This window comes from Bombus impatiens, unplaced genomic scaffold, assembly GCF_000188095.3.
Source record: "Bombus impatiens unplaced genomic scaffold, BIMP_2.2 scf_2222, whole genome shotgun sequence".
In the NCBI taxonomy this organism is placed as follows: domain Eukaryota; kingdom Metazoa; phylum Arthropoda; class Insecta; order Hymenoptera; family Apidae; genus Bombus; species Bombus impatiens.
In genome coordinates, this window is record NT_178641.1 from 2,038,724 (window position 1) to 2,059,227 (window position 20,504).

Sequence of the window (20,504 nt, forward strand, 5' to 3'; positions counted from 1 at the left end):
CTTTTATATCCGAGACGACTACTTGTCGAGAAGGGTGCTCCGAACGAGGGACCTAAGATGCCATTCACCCGATCTTCTTCTCTTAATCTACGATGCCGGGGCTTTTTCGGGCCATTTGTTTCCAAAAGAGATCTCTTCCCGCTCTCTCGTGAAAATGGGTTTGTTCGAACGACACCGGCACCCGTATATTTTATCGGGCGAAAGGAATTCGTTGCCCTGCCGTTTTCAGGCTTCACGGAAACGATAGATCGGCCCAGCCGTGGATGAGCCATGAAATGCACCGACAAATATCGATGACACCATCGACGGTATACCCCTGTTCCGCTTTAAGCGGTTTGTCGATATTCTTCTCTCAGTTTCAGTAGCAAGAGTTTCAGATTCCAAATTGTAAAGAGTCGTTTCCCATTCGAAATGGAGCGACCAGGTATCTCGCGAAGATTCGATTCGCGTCGAAAAGCGCAGCCGTGGCACCACGCCCCGTCGCTCGCATTGCAGTCCAGTATTTCCGAGATAAAACGATTCCCGTTTAAATAGCTCGAAGAGGCGCGGTTCGCGTGATTAATATGCAAAGTCGAAGAGAAACGCTACGGGCGGACCGACTCATGACTGAAAGTCGAGGCAAGAATAAATTACGAGCCAAAAGAGCGACTGGGAATGAGAGTAAAAGGCGTTAGTCAAAGACTTACGTCCCCGGTTTCTTTGTTCTCCGAGCTCTCAATCTACTCGAGAACATCGAAAGAGTCTTTCGAGAAAAATTATGTAATTGCTCCGCCATCAGAGCAATTGTTTGAAACTTCGCTCTCGGGGAAGTAACGAGCGCATACTACGGGATTAACGCGGCGTGTAAATCACGATGCGTCGCGAATAAGGCCGCGAACATACGGAGCGACGAAACAAGTAATGGCACAGTTAATGTCGATGTTCCAAATGCCAATCTCGCCGTTCACTGCTTGCCGTATGTTCACGACCTAACACACTCCGCGTCGCCGATTCCAGTCGTCCGTATTGAGCAAGGCGACGCAGAGTCTGAGAAGTTGAAACTCGCGTTCGTCGAGAAACATCCAATTCTACTTGCAAATCGAGCGCCGTTGCACAGTCATGTCGCAATACCGATCGGATTATTCCTTTTTTTTTCTCCTCTATGTACTTACGTTAACTCCTTTTATAAAGATCTCCCGGCGAATTGTGTCAAGAAGAAGAAGAAGAAGAAGGAAAAGAATGAGAAAGTGAAAGAGAAAGAGAGATTAAGAAAGAGAGGGGATGCACGAATAGATCAGTGACCTACGCTAAGGCAGGCGAGTTAGACATGCATGATCTACTGAGTGGTGTTCGGTGAGGAGTATCATATATGTACATATACGTAATAAGTATAGAAAGGGTGTGCGTGTGGGCGGCAAGCTTCATTCACCATTCCTGCGGCTCTGTGTGTAGGAAGACAAAACAAACCGTCAACATGCATGTACCATACATGACCGTGTACTAAAGTTGGATATTTATCTGGAAAATGTGATTAGAAGGGTCTTTAAACCATGTCATAGTCCAGCCTAATGTTTACACTGTCCCGTAGTAAAGCGTTCGTTTATAGTCGATTAATCGCGCAACTAGGGCCGACCACGCGTTTATTCGTCTCGCTGTAAACGTTAATCGGTCCGACGATGATCATGATCGTAGTAATAGAATGTAAACTGGACAGTTTAATCGTCGTGTTCCACGAAATTGGAACGCGAGGATCGCGCGCACTCTACGCATCTACGCACGAGCATGTAGTGTCTAGATTCTAAGTGTCTAGCTATTTCCAGCTAAAAGTAATAGCTAGTAATTAACTAATTTCTCAGCTATATGTGGATTATGTCATTTTGGTATGTACCTGGCTCAGGCTTCTAAAGCTACTTGTACTGGCGCTGCGGGCCTGTAAACACAAGTACAGTACAGGTCACCAATCACCACACACTGCAGTTGGAAAAGTACAAATAGAGATATGCTATAGAATATAGATACATAGAATAGTAAGGTGGTTACATATAACACGGAATGGTATAGAGAATAGAAGAATAAGAGTATGACTGTGACAATTTGCAGAGTTACGGGTACGCGCGTATAGTTTTGGGTCAGTTTGCTGCGTTACACCTAGACAGGGGAAAGAACGTTGTTACGATAAAAATCTTTGGTTCGACGTGCAAGCAGGGAAGATGTCTTTGTGACAGAGCTAAACTTTTCAGGATGTCTCTTGTAATATACCGAATAATCTGTAATTACAAATTACTGGTGAATTGCTTGTTGCGTCCAAAAAATGGTCCCAAGAAAAATTAATTGGTTTCGAAGAAGATAAGATCTGGTGTTATTTTTGTAAATGGTCACGTAGAAGCCATATAATAGTCATATAAATAAAATTAAAGCTAATTGTACCAGATTGTGTCTCCTCGAAAGCATTCGATCGTTTTTCCATACATCAAATAATTTAGGAGTAATTTGTGATTATAGATTGAAATAAGACATTCCATATAAAAGGTATAAAGTTATTTCTCGAAATGGAATCTTCCCTGCTGGTGCAATTACGTGAACTGAGCTCGTGGACATTTGTCAAATTCGCAAACACGGTATCATGGTAGTACAGCGTATTAACAGCAGTGCACACTGAACATATACGACAGCATAGCATGGGTTCTCAGTGTTGAACAATTACGAGGCCAGTTTTCGTGTTTTTCACAGTCATATGTAGCTCGTTTTTCTGTACAATCAAAGCGTTTAGGAGAAGCGAGAAAGATAGTATCTCGTGAAAAAATAGAAAGTAAGTGGTTCGTGTCGATCGTTTCGTGAAACGTGTGCAGATTAAACTTGCCGCGTACTTGCAGCGTTTTCATCACTGCCGCGTTCTCCGCATGAATCTCAAACTTGTGAAAACTGTCGCACGCGTTTCTTCCTGCCAGTTTCCTCGATGTTTACGGGCCAATTAGCTTAATACGTGCCTTGCGACCGATCCCAATTCTGATAATTATACCGTCCTTGATAATAAGTTCTCGACCAAACTCAACGGTATTAATTTAACTCCAAATATCTTTTACGATGTAAAACGTTACGATATGTATATCATATCGCTCTAGTGGCGTGCAAATGTTTTCGATCGGACGGATCTTTCACTTTATAGACCAAAAGGGGCGTCTAAAAGAATTTTAATTAATATCGAATCAAAGAATACGGCGAATAAAAAAGGACGGTAGAAGATTAAATTTTCTATGAATTTGTCTGTACTTGCTTCGTGGCAACTTACGCTGCGAATATAAATTGCAGATAGTATGCACGTATTTTTCGTGGACAGTTATGAGCAATAGTTTCTCTCGTCTCGGAAAAGAAAAAGCGAAATAAGAAGAAAGGCAACGTTTCGTTGCCGCGACTTACTCGGTTGCTCGAGAGTTGGCATTGTCGTTTTAATTGGACAGCGGTTTCGTTCGTCAAAGGTAACGAGGCGGTACGCGCGACTGGTGAAAGACTTAATTTGCTGGTTTTACAGAGCTCTCGATTGCATTTCTGCTCGATATGAAACCTTCAGAATACCTTTTTAAAATAGTGTCCTGTCAAATGAGTTAATTGGATCGTCGAAACGCAATTAATCTGCCCCATCTGTCCTAGTAACGAAACGACGAATGAGATTTTAACGTTCGTATCTTTACACGCTTATTAACTCTGTGAAAATCGTAGTTTCATTTTTCCTTCTTTCTCGCTCTTCGTTTCCTCATTCCGCAAACATCACCATTCGTTTGTTTTAATTTTTATCTCGCGAAGGTTCGATCATTATCGTCACGAACGTCGAATATTTTATTTCACAGCGATAAGACGAAGGGTAGATTGAAAAGATTTCTTATTTCTACGTAATATCTAAGTTTCGTAAAACAATGAAATCGTACATATAGTTTCATAGAATAATAACAAATGTAATTTAAAAAGTAATAAACGTGTCTGCACGAAAATATTTACACGAAAAAAATCGTGCCAGTGTTCATTGTGTAACGATTAAAATATTCATAAAAGGATTTCACATTTATCCATAAAATTATCGGAGTGGTCTGTACAAGATTAATTTTTAATGATTTCCGGTTACGTAGCCAGTTTCAAAAGCACAAAGTCGAACTCGTTCTCGAGCACGAGTTATATTCGACGAGTGTGACCGATCAAAGAGCAATTACTCAAATCTTTTTTAAAGTTGTTCCAATTAAAGTTCTGATGGAAAGGGTCGTGCGTGATGGTTATTCGTTACTGGTAAGTAGAGACGATTGACATTGAACGCTTTAAGATTCAACCTGACTAGATTTTACGAACATCACGTAATTAATATTCGCTTAATTATCGGAAAATTGAAATGCGCTGATTAATAACGTCATGTCGAATCGTACGGTCGAGAAGCATTTTGACATGTGCCGAGTTTTATTAGTCTTTTATTAAACTTCGTCGATACATTTTAATTAAGAAAATAAATAAATAAAAGAATAACTTTATATACACGTGCCGTTTGAAGTTTTATTAAAAAGTGAGCAAACGTGAAAAAAACCGACCCACGATACTATCGATTTCTAATAGTATTCATTTGGTGCTGGAATAAAATGTCTTGGGCTACTTTGTTACTCTGATGCACACTATATTCGTTATTCTCGTAAACGACATTTTCAGTGTATCCTTTGCAAAGATTTCTTAACACTCTGCTTTTCGCGTAAATCTACTGATAACTTCAATCAATAGCCGATGTTTGCTTAGTAAAAAATTTCAAGTATACTTTACGTAACGAGCGACTTGCTCGTGATATCAACGTAGTGTCACCGGACATTACCATTCGGTCTGCATTTGACAACACGTTGGTGCAACCGGACGTGAAAGTGTTAATTATTCTTAATTATTCACGAGAAGCTCATACGAGAAACTCGTTTAACTTCGAGACAGCTCGGAGTTGTTCAACAATCATAGCCCACCGAAGTCCATAGATCATTAGAATTCCAGTCAGCCGTAAATGTTCGATAATTGGATATTCGCCGTGGGAGTCAGCGATGGACACGCGGAATATTTTCACGGATGAGCCGAGCGAAAATTTGCAAAACAATTACGCAACTAGGGAATAATTTGTGGCGCGTGCTACGTGCCGTGTCCGACACGAGCTGCTGCGAATAAATGTATCGCCGGCAACGTTGTTAAATAATTGAATTATTAACGACGTCTCATTTTACGTTCGCTTGTATGCGAGCCGCTCGATAATTTGTTCGCGTTGCTTCTTTGAAAATAGACGCGTGGGATCCCGACAGTGGGAAAATACGTATGTATAGCGCGCATATAGAGTTTCTACAAGCCGATAACACGAACGACAGTAAGTTACGGCGAGCAAAACGACCTAGTAACGTAAACGAGACATAAACGAGATAAAATGGAAGACGCCACCCCGTCGAGATATGCCAGCCTGGTTTACACGTTGTTGAAGGCTTTAGGGCTTAGCGTTTTCAAGAGGATACGCTGGCTAATCCACCAAAAAGTCATGCGGAGAAACTCCGATAAGGCCTGATGCAGACGAGCGGCTTTCCTCTTGTGCGAGCACGCACGGTTATTGGAAGATAAGCAATGCGCTCGCAGTGACAAAATGATGCCCGTTAACAGATGCGCGACAGTCGTGTACCTACATATAAATACACGGTGGCTACGAAAAGTATTCGTACTAGTAGCATTTTGATCTAAACTCTTCCGAGTTGTCTACAAACTGAGAATTAAGAAATTAGCGACATGTCTTTCCTGTATGGTTTTTATAGACAAACGTACTTCATCGTCAGCGCACGATGTAATTGCAATGGACTGTTGAAACACGGAAAATTCACTCGTCTGCGTCAAGTTCAACCCTTAACTGTTATCCTTGGCTCATATAAGTAATTACAATTTACATTATTTAATATCAAAATATATATCATTTTAGATATAGTTCGAGAAGATGAAACACTTGAAAAATAAGTACTTTACTGCAACGATATCGGTCAAGGGTTAAGAATACTAAGAGACACAGCTGTCTGTAGATCGGACAGTGAAGAAATCGCGTTTTGTGTTTCGTGTCGACTGCCGATTTTTCGACAAACTTACGAATGATTGGCATAACGCTGCCAGTCGTCGATAGGCTCTTAATTAGCGGCGACAGCAGGAAGCGGAAAAAGGTCGAGTATATTCGAAGGGAAGAGCACTCGAACAACGGGTTTAGGAAAAGTTCGTCGTCCGGCAAAGGGCGGATTTAATTTCCGGTCCTCGATAGGACACAACCTCGTAATGAACTTTCTTATCGTTCTCCTGCTTGGTTCTGACTCTATCCAATGCCCATTGGTTGCGGCTGAACTTTGAACGGTTAGACGGAGACCGCCATTTGGCCGCATCTACGTGCCAAAGACGATAACGTTCGATAAGATTTTTTTTTTAAATTCGTCTGTAATTTTTCCTCCGACGCGAGGCCTACTTTTTTATCTCATTCGCCTAAATTTTCTCTTTGCTGTTCTAACCGCGTATCGTTTCACCAGGAATGACACGAAAAGCTCGGAGAAATGAGAAACATTTCAACTAAACGTCGCGAATTTGATACACGGTCGACTTCGTTGATATGCTCGCAATTCTTTCGCACTGTTCGCTACGTTTTCCCTGTGTTTTCAATGTTTACTTTGCTTTCCCGCTACTTTCTATCGTCAATTGTATTCAGGTAATACGCAATGACGAGATTCATGCGGACGATATGTGGCTCGAGTGCGAAATATGACATGCGAAATCCGAAGCTTTACATTTCGCTGATTATTCTCTTCCAAACTGCAAAAGATTCGATTGCGATTCTTTGGACAAAAAGGTTCTGATTATTTGATTCGATCTTGTGCCATCAGCTTGTTACGTACATATGTATACTACCGTCCAAAGTTCCTGAACACACGTTTATCTCTGATCAGAAGTATTTCAATTACGTAATTAAGGATAAACTGCAACGATAGGATCACGTGGATATTACCTTGCTCCTATTTCTTGGCGCGAAGTCTTCCTTGCTGGCCTTCCGCCGCTTGTCTTTCAGGATCATTCTCGCCGCAGCGAACGCCATTCTGCCGATGCACTTTCTTCCGTCCCTTTAGCAATTTCGAATAAGGAACACGAAACTCGTGCTCAACGATTGATCACACGCGATAATGCACAGCCGAACACCAGTCCTCGTACTTACGAATTAAATTTCCTTTTTATTTTTATTGCTTTTTTTCATCACACGGATTATCGTTGAATTAACGAGAATTTACCACTACGATTTAATCGACACGACGTACGTATGAATATGTATACGTGAATTGAAATTCGCTACGTTTGTACTACGCGATATCTACATGACTCTCCTTCCCTTCTCTCCTCGTATATATCACTAGACTATAACTAATATTGACGTCGTCTTCTCGGGCCGGGCGTCCTTGTTGTTGATTCTTCCCTTTCCTTATTCTACTCGCTTCTTGCCCGGTTTCGATTTTTCTTCGACTGGTTTCACACGCGACCGGTCTCGAGAAGGCGAAAAGATCGCTGAACACTATCGTTTACGATTTTGAGGATAAACACAGCCAGGGGTTATCGCGGATTGACTAGATTCAGCTTCCTCGTCTTTGGAGTTTTATCGTGAAATTGACCGTGCGGTGTAGCGACGCCTGGCGTCGCCGTCGGTGTCTCTGTTTCCTGTCGCTTCTCGTGAGTAGCTCGTCGACGGGCTCTCGCGGAAGCTCGACGAGGACATTTGCCTGTCGCGATGTCACCGTTATTTCCGGTGGATTCTTCGTACACGACGTTTCTTCGATAAATATACGCGACGTTTCTTCGATAAATATACGCAACGTTACGCTATCTCTATCTTCCACTTCTTTCTTCTTCTGTTTCCTTTTCTTCTTGCGCGTATTATTCTCCTCTAAACGACTACATACCAGGCGACACGAGCCGCAACTGATGCGTCCTCATGGCTCGATCGATCTGTCATTAGTTGCTATAATTATGGCCATGGATCTGAAAAGAAACAGGTTCGTTGCGGACGACTCGCCTACGTGTCTCGATCGATCCTCGAACGATGTTTTCAAACCCAAGTAACGAGGTGCACAGCCTGCCCGTTTGAATAATTAAACACCCGCCATCATCTTGTCGGTCATTTCGTCGGGCTATTTTCGCGCGGTCGCCCGTCTAAAATAACCGGAAATTATGTCTTAAAAAAGGACTTAACTTTCTCTCTGATTTGTTGCCAGTGGACGTTAGCCTCGATATGGCTCAAGGACTAAATACAATCAACGAATGATTATAAAATATCGAAATAATTACAGCTAGCTGTTTCATTGAAAGTGGCCCGGTGTAATTGCAATTAACGTTCGTGATAAACGATTCATACACAAAGCTCAGAAAGCTTTTTGATCAGACCACGTACAAACGATGATCTCTTCACCTGCACGGTTGTTCGTTTTTGCAGGCAAAACGCTCGAACCACCATATAACGAAAAAGAACGGCTCGACTCTTCAGCAAGGCGAGTTTTTGAAGAGGCGTCGACAAGCCCTATTGGAGATGACGAGAAACGAAAGTAGAATGGGCCGTGTTTGCGTTTGCCCTGAACCGCGAAACTTTTCTAATTAAATTCGTTCGCCTAACGCCTCGATAGATTTCGCAGGGGAACGTGAAAGGCAAAAAAAGGAAATCGAGGAGAGCTCGAACGAAACCTTTTCACACCGTATGCTTCCGCGTTTTACACGAGCATAAAGATTCCGTGGAAAAACGTAGCGTCAGCCACTTGCGTAAATCTTGCGCGCGCTTTCGACCCTTTTGCCGTAAAAAAAATTCGGCTCATACCAAAAGCCCACTCGTCGTAAGAGTATAAAATATTTTCCTTTGCATGATAATGGCGGGGCATTACACTGCGTATAATTTATCCAGTTATTTACAGAGGAAAACTCGTTAGAAAAATCCGTACACTTCTGCTCGTAAGTATCAGAATACATAGTGGTTTTTTCATTTAAATTCATTTGTAAGGCTAACGAGAGGCACGCGATGAATTAAAAATCATACTTTTATAATTATTCTTCGAACTTTCGTAATTCTCTAACCTAACTCCTATTGAAATCTTTTCATACAAATTAAATGCACAACTTGGAGAAGTTTTCTTAAGATCTGGCTCGAACTTTGGTATTAATAAGAACAACTGCAATGGAAAAATTAAAATAACACGAGTGCTAGAAATAGCTAAATAGCCAAAGTAAGAGAAACATAGCGGATATAGGCGAGAAGAAATTTAAGCACAGACGATACCGATTAAGTGATTTAGAAATTCTCTGAATAAGTCCCAAGGATGTAAAGGTACGAAACATGGTATTTTAATTATAGGTTTGCCTAAATTCGTCGACGACAGGATAAGGCCAAAAATTGCTCTCGTATTTCTTCTCGTGACGCGTGTCTTCCGACCGTTCCCTGATGGACAGCGAATACTTCTTCGTCTCTGGGATTCTACGAGTGATACATGACTCCTGTTCCACGATTCCGAGGTATCGCGTTTAAATCGTCCGGTTCGCGTAATTTGCGTTTTGCTCTAACGAGATGAAAATTCCACGATAAATTCACATCTCGAGCAAAACATGCCACGAAAATGGAGCAAGTTTAAATCGATGCAACGGGTCGCGTTATTCGTGCCTAAAGCAGGGCCCACCGATGGTAAATCATTTTACCTTGAAAATTCGGCGCTCGATATCGTTCCACTTGGAATTAATTTCCATGAAATTCCATGTATCCGTAAAAGCGTTTTTAGAAACGTTCAAGTACTTTCGTGATCTATTATATATACGTATTCCTTGATGATCACTTATTGCAGAAGATTTCTCAAACAACGTTTCGCGTTACGTTAAATAACGGGATGCGATATTGGCGCGAAGCGACAAACGTTTTAAAAAGTACGTACGATAATACATCAGCTAATGTCGAGGATAGAATTGAATGGCGTCAAGATAAGAAAGCAGAAAGCTCAAAGTACGACCTCTTACGATTATAACGAGATGATATAGTACCTGAGGAATAACGTAAAAAGTCCCGTTAAAAAGTGCTATCCAACGGTGTGCTGTTACAGATTACCTTTCGAGGTGTGGCCGTGCAACGTACGTCTGAATCTACTTAATCGATTCCGCGTGCAAACCCAGCTGCACAGAACCTATCGAATTTTCTATAGAATATTCCGAGCGAAATAACTGCAACGAATTTTGTCGAGATCGCGTATACAATGTTCGTTTAATTCGTAGTCACGGTTACTCGGTGCACGTGTAACGGTTAAATAAATTATATCCTTTATCGATTGGGCCATTGTAATCTAAAATCAGACACGCGCGAACGTGTTTCCGCGAATCGTATCTGATCCGATTTCTGTCCTGTATGACACATCAATATCGACAACGTGTACGACATGTTTCACAAAAAATATGTTTCCACTTTTTATAAAAAGAAAATTTCGGCTGTATTTCAAACAGACGAATCGTTCTTCCATTTGAAAAAAAGAGAACATTCAGGAACATTCCCATCATTTTCTTCCGCGTTATTTTTTCCAGCAAGTTTTCTCGGTTTTTTTTTTTTTTTTAGTTTCGACGAAGTTTATCGTGGAGAAGAAAGAGATTCGATTTCCCCCGATGAAACGGCAGATGGTAACGATAGTTCGAACGACAGAGTAATAACGTCGATAAGAGCAGCCCATTGAAACTCCAATGAGATTTCTCGAGGATCAGTTTCAGTGAAAAATTGCAATTTCTGCTTGTCCAGGGCTAACAGGTTCTCGGGGAAGCGAACGATTTTAATCGGATGCGTGTATCGACCTGGACGAGAGTCATTTTCCTCTCGAAATCAAAACAACGGATTTCATCCTTTTACGTCTCCTGGAAACGTATCGGACGTATCTCGCCAACAATTCCTTCCGATCCATTGCCGATTTTTGCTCCCCTCCTAACTAGATCGTATCCGGGTCATTCCGTTCGATGACGTCCACGAAAAATTCGACAGCCAAAATGAGGGAACCGATACGATAAATGCGAGCGACCAGCCGCGAAATCGAATCGTCGATAACGAACTCTCGATGCACAGGGATCTTCCAGCAATTCCGAAGATTATGCGCATCTCGAATGGAAGTCTCGTTTTCAACGAACGAAAAATTATGTCGATTTTGAACGAACGACACGTCCACGGAGAAAGATTAATCTAACAGTGTGGCCTACTTCACGCAAAATAAAACAACGATATATTTCTTTGTAAAAGAAGACGGTTCAATGCTGTTTACGCGAACGCAGATAAACGTGATCGACGTCCCCGCATCTCCTATCGCGAGGCTTTTGATTTATCATTCGAGAAGTTTCGACAGTGTGTCCTGAGGGGTAAAAACGAACACAGTGAGAAATCAACGTGTTTCGCGATACCTCAATGTGCTTCTAATGAGAACGTATTGCCGTGTTATCTCGTCCGAACGATACAGACTGAATTTACAATTAGTTGCTACTCCTGTCACGAGCCGCTCGTTTCAGGCTTGTGTGTCGTGGCTGACGTTCCGGCTTCGCCTCCGGCGGAAGCTTAAAACTCGATTAAACGACTACTGATGCAATGTCAATCGGACGAGAAGCCGCGGAAACTGGATTAACGTCTGTCAGTGTCGTGTTGTTCGCGTGCATTCGAGACCGAGAGTCGCGTTAAATAAGACTGACAATTCGCGAAGAAATCGAAAGGAAAGTACAGACAATGATCCTTTCAGTTAAGTCAAAGACAATGCTGATAATTCCATCAGGCAACTATAACGATCTCTATACTGGTATCAATTAATTATCTAATTAATTTTCAACAGCTCTTCCAAAGAGTCCTTGCTAATTTCTATCAAAATCTTAATACTACGGAGACGCGCAGGTTGCACATACGAAATTTATGAAAGTACACGAAACGTGCACACAGCACGGTGCTTGTTCTAATTTCTAATATACCGTACTTTGACTCTCGCGATATCATCCTATTGCAACGCTTTTAAATTAACCAGTAAGAGGATCATCTATAAAATAGGAGAACGCGATAGTCGATCCTGCGAGTAACGTGAATGGTGACCGAGATCGGAAGGGCGTGACATCGGATAAACGTTAGCGGACGTTACCATCCTTTCTACGTCGCGTTTACATCGCAAATTGTCGTGCCCATTAACCTGCACCAGCAGTTATAAACCTATCGTTGTAAAAATAGAATCGAACCCGATGTTCGATGGATGTTTCAGTTTGTTTTTCAGGCGTCCGTATGTCTGGCGATGAAACAGCAAGTGTGTATGCACGTTGCTGGTATGCAGAGAAATGGAGTCACTAGGCTATCGGTGGCGTGGCTCGTTGTTTAGGTTAACAGCCCCTAGTCACGCACGACCGAACGGATCGCGGCTACATCGTTCTGGATACACGTCCACTCTGTCCTTCCTTTTTAACTCGCTTTATCATTCTAGATCTCTGCGTAGCCCAATGGCCACGCCGTGTCCCTGGCTTCGATCCGCCAGACCCGCTGCCACCAGCGAATCAAATTGCAGGACACGGGTCTTCACCTTCCGCTGTGATGTACCGGTGATTAAAATTCCTCGTTACTGCGATCCTTGGCTTCGTCTCCCGCCGGGACTCGTCGTTGCAATAGATTTTTCGCTGCAGACGAGCTACACCCGTACGAGATGGCTTAACGTTTCATCCAATCCATCTTCCTAGAAATTGTGCGGATGTAGGCCGTATTCTCGGTATTCTGTGCGCAGCTATCTTCCGCTTAAGCATCCACGTACGAGTTTCCAGTACTATAAACCGATATTAATTCTTTACCGGGAACGAGAAACGTTGTAGAAGTCCCTCCCATTAACTTTCTAATTAAAAGCAGGATTTACAAGGGAGGATTTATCGAATATCCGGGAAAAATTCATCCGTGGGCACATTCAAAATTGATTAATTATTTCCTAGCATAAAACGTCCCATGAATTTCTTATCGAGGAAATCAAGGTTGAATTGCTTCATATATAATTTGATGTTTGTTCTCTTTCTATAATCGTAATCGTAGAATAAAATAACCATGGGAAAATATTCTTCAGAAAACGGAAATATCTTCGAATACAGATTTCGTGGTTAGTAATTTTGTAATATACGTTTATAACACTGCCATTTATAACGTTGGAAAAATCCTGTCTGCAGAGCTAAAATTCCGAATGCAAAGGATTGATATTGGCCAAACGCGATCAACAACGTTGGCTATCTTAATAAATACGAAACAGTATAAATCGTATAGACAAAGTTGCGGTACGCTCAGCGTTTCATAACGTGCATAGTGAAGATTATCTGTCAGAGCTTCGGGGCATCGATGGGGTCACGTAGTTGGAGTTCGTTAGAGCGTCTAAACGCAGGGTTGGTTATCGGAAGCCAAGGATGGCGTAACTTCCATTAACATTGCTCGAATTATCAATCTGTAGCGCTTTCATTAAGCTTTCGCAGTTCGGAATCGACTTACGCGGAAAACGGTCACTGGAGAGAATCCTTTCCCGAAATCCTATCTTTCGTGCGTCCCGGTCCATCTTTGTTACTCCCGTGGGAAGTTGGTGTGGAGGTAGTATTGATCACTCCCATGCTGCGCCCACCTCCACCCTCTACGTCCTCCGACCTCTGTTTTCCATCCTCCGTTCTGCATCCTCCGTCCTTTATCCTGCACCCTCTTCAATCTGCCACCTTCCACGTTTCGTCTTCACGCTCTTCGTCCCTTTGTTCAATCGTTATTCCTTGATCCATCGTATCTTCCGCGAAATAACATCTTACGAGAATATCTACGAGATGTTTGAGAAAGTTGGGGTCAAACCTCGAGAAGAACATGTAGCACACATCGAATCAAGCAAAAGGATCTTAATTAACCCGGGTACGAATGTTAACGAGTTTTAAAGTTGCACGACGTTTTCAACTGTGAGCTTGCAACGACATATTACAACTTTTCGCCGTTAGATTAATTATGTAATAATTAATTATGTAATCGTACTTTGATATCGCTTAATAACAACGATAGAAGAATATATAGTTTATCACTTTGGGGTTGTAGCGTTCGTGTGCAATGTATTGAGTTATTCGCCAGTTATTTGCCACTTTTACATTATTTAAATAATGGTTCTGAGAGGAAATGCGGCGGAACGTATGTTGAAACGAATATAAAGTACTGTAAACGAAGCTAGTTAATACCGTATCGATGAAAACGTTTCGCAATTCCGAAACTAATCATACTTGAACGTTTATTGAAACGTTTTTATTTATTTCGATCGATACTTGGTATATCTTCCTGAGGTTCGATCCCAAATTTTTAAAACACCCTATATAGGCATCAGTCTATTTTCTGGTTCGATTAACGTCTCAATTATGCGGGTGTTAAACCAAAATCAAGCGGAATTAACACGTCGGATTCTCATCTGACGTCATGTTTTTCACTAGACCAGATCCGACAAGGGAACATCCGGTAAAAGCTGTACCAACCGGCTACCCATAAAAGGGATCGTCCTTCTAATAAAAAAAAAAATCTGGTAATCCCGGTCTGAATGGCGGAGGCAAGAATTTCGCTGCTTTTTCGCGTCTGGGCTCGCATTTTTTGTAAGCCGCCCCCGGCACTTCGCAACCAACAGCGTGGTGCGCGCACGCTAAATCCCTTTTTCCGGGGAGAACTTTTCACACAGGCTGCCGTGACTGTGAAAATAGCAGCCGTTTCGAATCGCTGCGAATATTACGCCGAGGATGGAGGATTAACGGCTCCGAAACGGCAAAGACTGCTTTCCGTTGCGTAATCGATACACCACTGTGCGATATCGTTTTGCATTTCCATAGCTCGACCGCCGTGATTTACGATACCCCGATTATTTCCCATCGGGATGAACGCGAAAAACATCACTCGTTGTATCTTTTAAACGTTACTTCCGAAGTTGTATGACGCTCCGTTATTTCGGCCAAGATTCAACCAGAGTTGCAATCGTTGTTTCATCATTGTTCAAGGCTTGTATAATACATATATATATTTGTGGTATGAGACAGTTGATTTATGGGAATCGTCAGCGTGGAACAGACTGAAGAAACGTAACGATGCTTACGACACTGGATCGTCGCCAGACTCGACGCCAGGCCACAGACGCAGAATTTCCGCGCTACGTATCAATGTACGATGTAAATGAAATTCTCGTTCACCTTGAAGGGGATGAACAGCGCTTGTTCCACGAGGAAAAAACACCAGAGCCAGAACCCTTGACGTCACGTCAAGGAAAATTGTATATGTCTCGAAGATTGCGATCGAACATGAAGAAACAATTTGCTCGCGAGTGTATTAAAAGTAACACGCTCGAAGACAGTGCATACCTGTTGCCACGTATAAGCTTGCTGAGATCAAATTTCTTGCTATTTGTATCTTCTCGTGCAATGGAAGAATGACACGTTTCGCGATGTATCGGAGATTGCTAAGCTATCAAAAGCTACGTTCAACTATCAAAGTTACGTTTAACTTCTCCAAACGCCTGCACGTAGTCCTGCGTTTCGCGGAGGAGGCAATTAACCAGCTGAATTGCAAAGTGGTACTTGATGATCCTTTGAAATTTTAATCAAATAACCTAAGAACAAAAGCGCTAACATAGCCGAAAATTTAGATACAAAGAGGTAAAGGTTCTCCTACATTAGCACGATTTGAGTATTCGGTGATATTTAGACAAAGCGTGGGCCTCGATTGTTTGCCCTCTTTCAGGCGCCTTATGTAGCCTGATAGCCTCTGGATTTTTAATCCAGCTACGCTATCGTCTATGAGTATTTCGACACTTCCAAATTATTGGGAATATATAAAATACAGTTGAAAGAAGCACGCATATATTTCTACGATGAAATCATCACTGCTAATAAACCCTTTTTTGCTACGTACCAAATACAGTAATGATTTAAATGTAATTATATATATATATAAATTTTACAAATTCGTAGCAATTGATAAATTCCATCTGTAAAATTGTGAACTCGTAATTTGTTAATTTACTAGTATTGTGTGTAACTTGATAATTTACTAATATATTATTAATGAACTAACAAGCTACAAAATATAATTATTTATTGATATAATAATTATACAATTCTCTTCCATAATTTTACGATTCTACACCAACTAGGATAATCGAATAATAGATAATTTGTAAAATTGACTTCTAAAATTTCATTTCTTCGATTATTATCAACCTTCTACTAATCCCATATAACGATCCATTAATAGTGCTAATAATTATTCACGCGTATCTTCCAAAACTTCAGCAAGAAGTCAGTTGTGTAAGAGATCCCCGATGACTAAATACTTCTAGACTTTCACGTAGATCAGGACAAGGTTCCTCTCTTGGAAGGTTGGCATATCCAGGACGAAAGAGTGACGGCTCGAATTTGGGGCAACGTCTTCGACGTGTCAGGCCGGTGTCGGCCAGGAGGAATCTCGCGAACGGTCGCCCGCTCCGGAATATTTACCCAGCCGGGTTTACGTGCCGAAATCGTGCACGTGCGTACGCGTGCGCACGCTACCGTCCAGGTTCACGTCCTACTTACGATATCGAACTGCGGAAGGGCAGGGCACCCCGCAAAACGTTTCTGTCATTCACTATTTATCTGTGTACGCTCGAGCGGACGCGTGTTTTCGCACGCCTTTGTTCCGCCATCGTTCTGCCTTCGTTCTGCTTTCGTTCGTCAAAGGCCTGGTCCGCGAGGGAAATTCCTCGGGAAAATCGTTCGACGGTTTAAGTGCCAGCGAGCAACAGATTACGGATTGAATGGGCATTCGAGAGTAATCACGATAATGAGAAGGGATCCGTTCGATCGTCAGCCTGAAGGTAAGGCTGGGATTGTCGGCCAAGTAATTTTGTAATGTCTGTCGCGGTGGAAGCTAATGACGAAAAGTACGAATGGTAGGTTGGAGGGTTTGCTCGTTGAGAAAATAATCGAAATAATTGCGCCAATTAACGATAGGCGCATCTCTAGCAAAGCAACGGCGTAATGCTTCTGGGAGAAATTGCTCGTCGAAGAGGAGAGGCAGTTGAACGATGGCCAAGTGCAACTGTATGGCTATCTCTGTTACGGAAAGAGACTCTGTAATCGACTGGAACGTAATGGAAAGGGTCGCAACACGGAAACAGCAGCTCTGGAAAAGCGTTCACCCATTTACTAAGTAAAGAACTAGAAAGCTTGACGAGACAGTCTAATCATTCGGAAACATCCTGGGAGAATGCGTTAATTTTCGGATCTTCGTGTCTTTCGGCGGTTGAACAGAAGTATTTCAACGTGAAATGATCGACGAATGGAACAACCCGATAGATTCGAAACTACGTGTCTTTAGAAAATATTAGAAACGAATAATATCAGTTTAGTTTTTACGTCGATATAACTTGACTAATGTTTTATATTTTACGTGAAAACGACCCTAGCTTTTCGAATTGTCCTCGGCGCAATCGTAGCGATCGTATGGGTTTCGATTAGATGAAAAATCCGAGTTGTTGGTCGCGTGACTAAATGGTCGAGAGAGTTTTCGTGCGCCACGAAATACGGAAGAGACGCGGGACAAGCGGTCAGGGGTCCGACCGGCGAAGACGGTGCAGACAACGAACGGAAAACCGGGCAGGAAACGAAGGGGTAAACGACAAGGAGATACATCGCGAGGAAACACGACTGTCGTTGATTATCTGAATAAACCGAGCCTATTTCACGCGAGTCGGTCTCTTTCGGCGAGCGATATCCGCCCAAAAGCAAGATCGCTTGAAATTTCACCGAGGTCGGTCGCTCGTTTATCGCCACCTGACAACCTTCGCGCTCTTCTCCGGGAATAACGAAAAAAAATCCTTTCAAGTCGCATACCAAGCTCTCGGGAATATCGACGTATTCGTCATTCGCGCCACTTCTATTTTCTCCGAACGTGATCTCGAGAACCTCTTATAAAGAACATCGCGTTTCGTTCGTTGGTTTATCAAGACGCCATGAAATCTTAGAAGGATGCTTAGGATCCTTAGAAGGAGGAAGGATATTATTAGCTCCCTGCTTTCCGATATATTAAACGAGATTACTTTAATTTTAGAACGTTACGATTAACACGAAAATCATCAAGATACTATAACTTAGCATAAGATCGGATTGTTTGAATTAATCTAATCGTGATCCTTGCATAGAGTAATCAATCTTGTGTATCATGCAAACAATATTACTTTATCTTTAACGTAATCGTGAAAAAATGAGAAAATTCTTCTTCCGTTCATCGTAGCCACTATATCGAGCCATAAGTTGCTTCTTCGAGAGCGAGAGTTCTTCAGATTTTCAAGTTATATGGCTTGATGTCGCGTGAGATCGTCTTTCAGACAGTTGACTGAAATATCAACGACATTTGTCAAGCAAGCGGAATATTTCTGCGAGAATTTGCGAGCCGTCGGTGTAACAGCTTTACGCAAATATCATTTGTCAGAGTTTCGTTTCACGACTATGTTTCATGGTCTCGCGTGAACAACGCTCGCGTGTAATTGAACGGAGCGTGAGTCGCTTAAGTCCCCGCGATCTTATTAGGCTCGTTTCGTGGCTTAAATACCTAGAAACCAAACGTTTTTTTTAGAAATACACCAACACGTTGCACGGATTTAAACGTTAAAAACTTTTCTCGTCGTTTCTCTCCTCGTCAATAATTCCCTTCGACCAAGATCATCGTTGAAAATGGAGGAATGTTATCGAGGGTGCAACGACTTGGCGAACAATAAGCCCTGAAATCTCTTCTCCCTGTGACCGATCTACACCAACCCTGTGTTGACGAGAAATAATGACTACGTAGCCTGTCTGTCAGAAGTTTCTAAAAATAATTTGCTATCGTGAATCACTTAGACCTTCGAAAATGATAACCGTTGGCAAAAGAAGATCAACCCTTGCCACTCACGCGACTATTACAGTTCGACTAAATCGATATACAAAGTATCTCGATAACTATATAATAGACAGAGGGGTATTTTTACATGAAAAAATAAGCTGATAACATAGAAGATAGAATTTGTTCATACGTCAACCTACATTTCCTATGTTTTACGTTAAGGTCGATTACCTCAAAACGCGATCAATGACCATCACGTTACTCTCTAGATGCTTATCTATCTGCTCGATCATATTGCCGAATAATTAGAGTCCTGCAACCGCAATTTCTTCGCGGTCGTTCCGAAGGCACTGTGCGTTTCCCTTTCGTCGTGACAAAATTAATAGACGTGATCGTTTAGAAGGTGGATCTTTCGCACATGACACGAGGAATTACTCTCGCGATTTCGTTGCTATTGGTAGTTGCTATTTACAGAAACGTATTCTGTTCGAGGGCGTCAATTTAGAAACAGGCATAATTGGTAAATTGAGGAAAATTATTGGAGGCGCGCGAGCTTTAACAACGTTCGACACGCAATACGGATATTAATTGCAGTAATTTGAGCGAATGGGCAACAGGTTTGATCAGTGACTGGTTCACTTTCGTCGTGTGGTTCCTCGAAATGGAAAATGCGTCAGACGATTAGCATCTTTTTCTGTGCGTGGAAATTTGAAGAAAATGACGGAAGGAACGCGACGCGATAAGATAAGCTAACACCCAAAGTCGTTTTATAGGTTTACGGGCTTCCATAACCTGGTTATCGATTCGCCGAGCGAAATGACAATGTAATATTTCTTCGCTCTGCACTGTTCTATTCGGCGTGCACGTTTTAACATAACCTTGTTACGTGATTTCGTAATTCGTCGATATTACATGTTATCTAAAGCAGCTCACGAAAACATTCGAACAAGTAGAAAGTCATATTTTTCATAGATATCATAAATTAACGATTTAGAAACCTAAGAATAATAGATTTTACTGCTTATTATATGTATCACTTCGTAAACCTACCATTTAGTTTATTATTAATTGTATTGACATTTTTCTATATTTCGAAAAACTTAGAAAAATATTTTATATAATCTGAAGAACATTAATCTAATCATAATTCTGATTCCATTTCTAATTCAGAAATTAAGAAATCTAAAGATAGGGACGAACACGATTTAATCACACCGTAATATCCTATTATAGGTAATTACGATGATCACGAGCAACGAAATCATATCAATTCGATTTATCCGTAAATTAGTAATATTTTATGAAATATGAGCAGTTATCCGGATTATAGAGAATTTAATCATGACATGCCACATTCCAGATTCAACCTTTACTGTGAATTATTAATTCGTCACACTTTGACGAAATCGACGTGCCGTTGCAACTGTGTATAAAACAAGAATACTATTATTAAAAATCATCGATGAAAAATCTGCGGTTATATAAACCGTCTTTCGTGGTCACTAAATCTTACGGCCACGAGCTGCCCGTAAATGACAGAATATTATGCGATAGAACAGCCAAAAAGTTTCCAACGTCGGAATTCAATTCTGCAAATGCATACTTCCGTCGCTCGCTT

At 41.7% G+C, this 20,504-nt stretch overlaps 1 protein-coding gene across 7 annotated transcripts in view; it reads right to left on the minus strand.

Annotated features, from left to right (window-relative positions):
• Positions 1 to 20,504, minus strand: part of LOC100747071 (neo-calmodulin) — an 80,010-nt gene that overhangs the window by 24,245 nt on the left and 35,261 nt on the right. For 3 of the 7 annotated variants that reach the window (XM_024372001.2, XM_033324376.1, XM_033324373.1), the window contains one exon: positions 1,868 to 1,909. The exons of 2 other annotated variants lie outside the window; for them this stretch is intronic. In XM_024372001.2, the coding sequence (XP_024227769.1) occupies positions 1,868 to 1,909 (42 nt within the window). Of the gene's footprint in view, positions 1 to 1,867; positions 1,910 to 7,000; positions 7,133 to 20,504 lie in introns of those variants that run through there. 2 more of the 7 variants (XM_003494363.3, XM_033324374.1) reach the window with 2 other exon arrangements.